Source organism: Castanea sativa, chromosome 1 (assembly GCF_040712315.1).
Source record: "Castanea sativa cultivar Marrone di Chiusa Pesio chromosome 1, ASM4071231v1".
Taxonomy (NCBI): domain Eukaryota; kingdom Viridiplantae; phylum Streptophyta; class Magnoliopsida; order Fagales; family Fagaceae; genus Castanea; species Castanea sativa.
In genome coordinates, this window is record NC_134013.1 from 7,220,971 (window position 1) to 7,227,868 (window position 6,898).

General features: G+C 38.4%; 1 protein-coding gene across 1 annotated transcript; it reads right to left on the reverse strand.

Annotated features, from left to right (window-relative positions):
* Window positions 1–292: 292 nt before the first annotated feature.
* On the reverse strand, window positions 293–2,936 carry LOC142637804 (cytochrome P450 CYP82D47-like). Its single transcript, XM_075811790.1, has 2 exons — window positions 1,837–2,936; window positions 293–1,008 (listed from the first exon to the last, which is right to left on the reverse strand). Exons 1-2 carry the CDS (start codon window positions 2,770–2,772, stop codon window positions 385–387), a joined length of 1,560 nt encoding a protein of 519 aa, XP_075667905.1. The 5' UTR covers window positions 2,773–2,936; the 3' UTR covers window positions 293–384.
* Between the last annotated feature and the right edge of the window lie 3,962 nt (window positions 2,937–6,898).

Below are 6,898 nucleotides of genomic sequence, written 5' to 3' on the forward strand. Positions count from 1 at the left end.
GAAAATTTCAATTTGGTGGAAAAATCGCACTTCAAACCAACCAAACCAATTACACCCCTACTCCTGAAAATGAGATAAGATTCTAACTCCAGATCACCTGCTACTCTAATATCATAGTAAATTATTGATTATCCTAAAAACTTAAATTGTTATGAAATAATGAATCTAATCATTTAACTAACATTCTAACTAATCTGTTTTATTGAGAATAATATTTAAAACTTTGACAAGATAGTTTTAGCTAAAGAAAACAAATATATTTATAGTGATCTATATGGAGAAAACACACAACTTTGTAGTACAACTCATAAGATCAAAGTTTTTTGTTTATTATTTTCATATTACATATGAATTGATACAATTTATCATACAATATCATTCAAATTATGCATATGCTTGAGCCGCAAGACGAGGAGTAAGATTGACTTCCAATGGGGTGGCTTTCAGGTTGGTAAGTCCAACTTTCTCAATCATGTCCACAGGTTCATCAGATGGGGTTGCAATTTCGAAAGCATGCAACAAGGTAGCTAATGTGAGTTGTGTAACTTGTAGAGCAAATGAAATCCCAGGGCACATTCTTCTACCGCTGCCAAATGGTATCAACTCAAAATGTTGGCCCTTAACATCAACATCCTTGTGAGTTGTAAGGAATCTTTCAGGTCGAAATTCAGTCGGATTCACCCACAAACTTGGGTCTTGATGGAGTTTTGAAACATTAACAAGGAGTCGTGTACCTGATGAGATATTATAGCCAGCCAAAGTACAGTCTTCCAAAGACTCATGTGGCAGTAAGAGTGGTGCAGCAGGGTATAAACGCATTGTTTCTTTGAGAATGGCTTGGAGATACTCCAAATTTTTCACATCTGATTCCTTCACTTGCCTTTCTCTACCAACTTGGATATCTAATTCTTGTTGAGCTTTTTTTAGAGTCTCACGGTTATTGAGAAGTAAAGAGAGAGCCCATATCAATGTTACTGTTGTGGTGTCTGTGGCCGCTAAGATAAGGGCCTGCAAAAGTAATATAATTGGATTGTAGGAATTATTAAATGGCCTACAGAAATAAAGAGAGAACCCAAATTTTTCTACGTTGATGCTGGAAGGTTATAAAAATATAACTCAACTGAATTTCGCAGTAATAACAATTACTAAAAATAATAATTCAAAAGTTTCAAAAAATGATCCTAACTCCACATCCACAAAGACAAGAGGGAATCAATTGTTCAATTTTATTTTTTTAGGATCCAAAATGTCGTCCTAACCTTCGAAAATTTTGTCTTCTTGGGCGCTTTGATGAATGAGTTATTTGAAATGTTGATCTTGGACCAAAGATTTTGAATGGACTCATCGATCATTTATCAAATAGCTAAAGAAAAAGAAAGAAAATCCAAAATTTGATTGTTTCTTTCAAATCTTGGGACGTCACATATGAGGGAACTCTTGGTCGTCTCATAGGATTTTTTGGATACGTATTCAAAGTAGCTACAACTTTGCCAAATTAAAAAAAAAAAAAAAAAAAAAAACTACGTTTGTCAATGCATATCTTTTTTTTTTTTTTTTTTTGAGATTGTCAATGCATATCTGATACTAGAGATCGTTCACACAATCATTAATATATATATATATATATATATACACACACACCCATTGTCCACAATTTTTATATACATCGACACATAAGTAATATGCGTTTCAACGATATACACTAATTAATGAGTGTGTCATGAACAGTATCTTATTCAATATTTATCAAGGTTTCTGGTAGTGTATAATTTATATGGAATTAATATTGTCATGAAGAAAAAGGGCCCAAGAAAAAGAGAGAAAAGAAACCCTTACCAGGCATGTAGCTTTGATGATTGTATCAGCATCATAACTGGAAATTTCATCCTCGTCAGTGACAGTGGACAACAAAACATCCATAAAATCATGGTGTTCCTTCATCCCACCAAACAATAATTTTCTCTGCTTATGTTCTTCTAGCCATTCTCCAACCATTTGATCCAATTCTTTGGCTGTCTTCTTCATAGCTTTCTCATACCCTCCCATGTCCAACCACCTTAGATAAGGTAGTGCATCTGATACCGCAAATGTCCCAGTCAAATCGAAGAACCGCCTCAATGCCTTTCGACATTGATCATTCCCTTCATTCTCATACTTGGTTGTAGCCCCACCAAATCGCTTCCCTACAACCATCCTAGATACCATATTTAGTGTTGTGTACCCAAACCATCTTTCCATTTCCACAAACGCCATATTTTTCTTGCCCAATAGCTCAAATATCTCTTTAATAGAATCATTTACCTCGGCCTCTCTAATGTGTTTGAGCATCTCAAGGCGGTGGTTTGAGAGGACTTCCAGCACGGCCATCTTTCTCACTTGGCGCCAATAGGGACCGTAAGGGCTAAACCCAAACATGGCATAGTTGTAGCCCAATAGTTCTAGAGCTAGAGCTTTTGGACGATTGGCAAAGGCTTTGTCATTAGTGGTAAAACATTCTTTAACTATCTCCCAACTGCTTACTACTAGAGTTCGATGCACACCTAACCAGATAGTGAAGATTGGTCCATACTTGTCAGCCATGTTACCCAAGGTAATATGGGGTGGTTGTGACCCTCCTAGTAGGTGGAGGTGGCCAACCAAAGGCCATGCACTGCTAGCTTCCGGTGGAACTTTCCTTTTACTATCAGATTTTTGAACTCTGCTTGATATCCGTAAGTATGAAAGAAAGAAAAGAAATAGGAAAAAGGCGAAGATGCTGGCCATAGAACTCATAGAAGATAGAAGCTGTGAAGGAATATTGTAAAAGAAGGAAGAGCATATGTTTGCTATTTATGATCCCTTGGCTGCAGCGAAGGGGGTTTTTATAACGTGACATTTCTTATTTCTTTAACATTTGTTTAGGCACACACCAACCTCAGTGGAATTTAGCGTAATGTGAAATATACCATCTCCATTTGAGTGAGGCTTTCTTTATGCATTGTGTTTAGTCTACACACGCTAGTGTTTTGTTTATAAAACACTCATGTTTACCCTTAATTTATTATGACAATATATAACTCAAAAGTCAAAACTTTCAACCAGAAATTTGAGAGTTAGAGCTAGGAGAGTGGCTTTGTTACTAGTTGTGTACAATGGCTGTGGCCTTCAACTACTGCTTAACTGCTAAGGGTTTTTTTTTTTTTTTGGGTTGTTAATACCTATCGTAGCAGCCAGTATGACTGAAATTTGACATACTAGTCAATGAACCGGTACAAAAAGTCCCTTAATCATACCAATAAAAAATCCAGTGTGTATCACACTGTACCATACATATCATCGAAAATGGGCCATTTTAGATGGAAAGTAGAAATCGGTTAGTACAAAGAGTTAATAAAAAAAAGGTGATTATTTGTAGCTCACATTGCCACCACTTGGCCGGTCTTCAACCCTAAGTCTTCGATCTATACCCATACCTCGCCACCTTCTTCTTCTTCCTTCTTTTTTCTCTCTGTTTTGGTTTCTTATTTTTTCATCCCAAAATATTCTTTTTATTTTTGTTCTCTTTGTTGTGTGGCTGCTTTCGTTTAATGGAATTAATATGCTGGGTTGTGTCCTACTCATTCATGTGTTAAATGATTATATTTATTATTTCATAAAAACTCTTAGGGCAATTGATAATCTATTGCATGTGATATCATAGTAGGTGATCTGGAGTTAGAATCTTGCCTCTTCTTGGGGAAGTATTTGTTTGCTAGCTACGTAATAATTTGTGAGTGATGGAATTGTGGATCCAACCTATTATTTTTTTCCACCACTTACAACTCGTCACGTAGCTGAGTTGTGACCAAAATTGTGGAAATTGTTGAACCCTTCTTGATATCCATAAATATAAAAGTAAGAAGAGAAATAGGAAAAAGGCAAAAGTGCTAGCGATAGAACTCATAGAAGATACAAGCTATAAAGGAATATGGAATATTGTAAAAGAAGGAAGAGCGTATGTTTTCAACTTTTGGTCCCTTGATTTCGGCAAAGGGGTTTTTATATTGTGACATTTCTTAGTTCTTTAACATGAATTTAGGCACACACTAATCTCACGCACAATTGAGTGTGATGTGACATATACCATCTCTATTTGAGCAAGGCTTTATATGAAAAATGCTAGAACCACGTAAAGTTGGGATGTGTTTAGTTCACACATACCAGTGTTTAATTTATTAAAACACTAATGTTACCTGTAAGGACACGTTTTGTTCCCAAATGCCAAAAGAAAGGTCAATGGCCCAAAGAGTTCAAATCAATGAATTTTTAGATAGTGGGCTTGAAACTTAACTTTCAATGAGTTAGGTGCTCAATGATCACAGTAAGTTAGCTAATATTGTAAAGCGTGAAACAAACAGTTTGAGCAAAGAAAATCCTCCTTGGCAAAGTCCGAGGAAGGTTGTTCTTATGTATTTCTCTTAAACTTAACCACAATTACAGTTTTTTAGTGTAATTTTCTATAGATTTTATATAGATTATCTGATGATCATAGTGATTTTCTATAATTTTCTATAGATCACAATGTTCTATAGATTATTTGATGACCCGCTCGCAATGGGAGTTTCCTTCCTTATATTTCTCTCATTTACTCCATCTCAGCCCTCCACGTATAGATTAGATTGCTGGCTTTGATACTTGTCCCATCAACACCTTCCTTTCCTAAAGTCTTTGTGGGCAGCTGTAAGGCTAGAAGTTACTGTTCAAGTATCACTTCCACATTAATGTGGTCAGGGGATTAGCTATAGAGTATTCAATGTGGTGGTAGCTACTTTCTCCTCAAATATTTCCCAACTTTCTTTTATCTTATCCCCTCCTTATGTTTATCCTTGCCAGAATGATAGTCTATTGCCTTGTTCTTAATGAAAGGTTGGACGTATGACCTCTACTCTACCCTGCCGAGGAGGTACTTCTCCTCGGACAACATCTCCAATTCCTCATGACCAAACTTCTTCCACAGTCCATTGCTCTGTAGGTCTCCGTCATTATTACCTGACCTCGGACTACTTGACGTCCTCAGACACGGCCCACGGCCCAATGCCCATGTCTGGGCCCTTTATCCCTACAATAGCCCCTCGAAATTCCACTCTTTTGCTCCTTGGAAAAAAGAAGGGAAGTTTGATTATTCTGGTGATTGCCATCCTCACTCTTACGTCATTTCTCTCTGCACATGTGTCTCTACAACTACAAAGAGGCACGCTCCTAACACTTTAGCATTCGGGACGCCCCAACATTTATTTCATTCGGCGCCCTGTCCCCCACATCCTATAGTGTGATGGAAATCCTGTGGTGGAGAAATTTTATGGGGATTTGGGTGGGAATTCTCCCGCTCACTTTTCCCTTACTCATATATATTGCTCGAAGATTTTGGTTGTTCCGCTTTTGCATCTCCAATTCTCAAGAACCAATCCGAAGAGCCCTTCTTTATTTTCATAAGTTACCTTTTACATTTCTTTTTAAATTTAGAACATTTTCTTCCTCAGCCCCTCTAACTTCACCTCGTCACCTAAACACCCTCAGTTATCTTTCATTGGTAGACACCCAGAGGGTATAGAGAGCTTCAAAGCCTGTTATCGCATTCCACATAGGGTTTCCATTAGGTATTGCCGCCGAGGGGAGTGGCATGCCTTAAGGCAAGAGGGAGAAGTAGTAATCCCAATGATTGCCTTTATAGAGAGAGGGATGAGAATCCCCATGGGTAGAGTGACTAAGGACTACCTCATTGCCCATAGACTTTCACCCACCCAGTGCACCCCTAATGTGTTTAGGATTTTAGGTAGCGTAGACGCCCTTAACAAAAAGAAGGGTGTGAACCTCACCCATCATGACGTTAATTGGGTATACAATCGTCAACTCCTTAACAGCCAGGGGCACTATCTGAAAACTAAGGTCCCTACAGTCAAGCTGATATCACGTCTCCCCGATACTAATAAGGGTATGGACAAGGATTTCCTAATTGTCTTAGGGGAGTGACATGATGGACTTCATTGCCCAACACGAGATGGAACGTTAGGTGGGGTGTTTAGGTTTAGGTTTAAGACTCTAACAATACCCCTTTACTCACTAATATTGTTTTGTTTTCGCTTCTTCTATTTACATTTGTAAATTGGTTTTTATTTTATTTGTGTTGCAATCTAAAAATGTTTTTATTTTTGTTGAATTTACAGATAAGTATTCTGCCATCCCTAATTTCAGTCTTGTCAACAAGCCCGACCTGACAAGGATATTGAAGGCTGAGATCTTTGTCCATACTGATGGCCAACTGAAAGCAGCCCCTCTCATTCTCAGCTACGATCCCATCTCCTCTAACTTTCAAGCTCTCAAATACGTCATAAAATCTAAATATCCTCGCTTGTAGCTAATCAACATTTTTGTGACTTGCTTCCTTGCTGGCGTCCCTCTAGAAGATACACAGAAAGTAGAGTTGCCATTTCAGTGCACTGCCGAGGAAGAAGCAACCCCTTCCCAGCCAGCTCTTGAGGAAATAGTGAGAATAGTTGAAGTTTCAGACTCCGATAAGGATTTTGAAGTTTTCAACCAGCTCTCCAGAACCCTCAAGCACCGACTTTAGCCACCTTCCCCCTCTACAAGTGAGTAATGTCCAAGAATCCCCTAGTGTACCTGACATGATGGTGCTACAACGCAAGGTCGAGACATTCACGACCTTATTGAGTCTCAAGTGGGAAGTACAGTGCTCGAGGTGGTCACATAAGCCAAACCTCTCACCTCTCTTTTCGCCCAAACCTCCCAGCTTGATCCTGCAAACAAGAAGAGGAAGTGGGACAAAAAAAGAAAAGATGTAGTGGAGGAGGAGGAAGAGGTTATCCCCTCAAAAGAACCCAAGCCCCAAAAAGGGGTCAAAATAGCAAGGACAACTCAGACG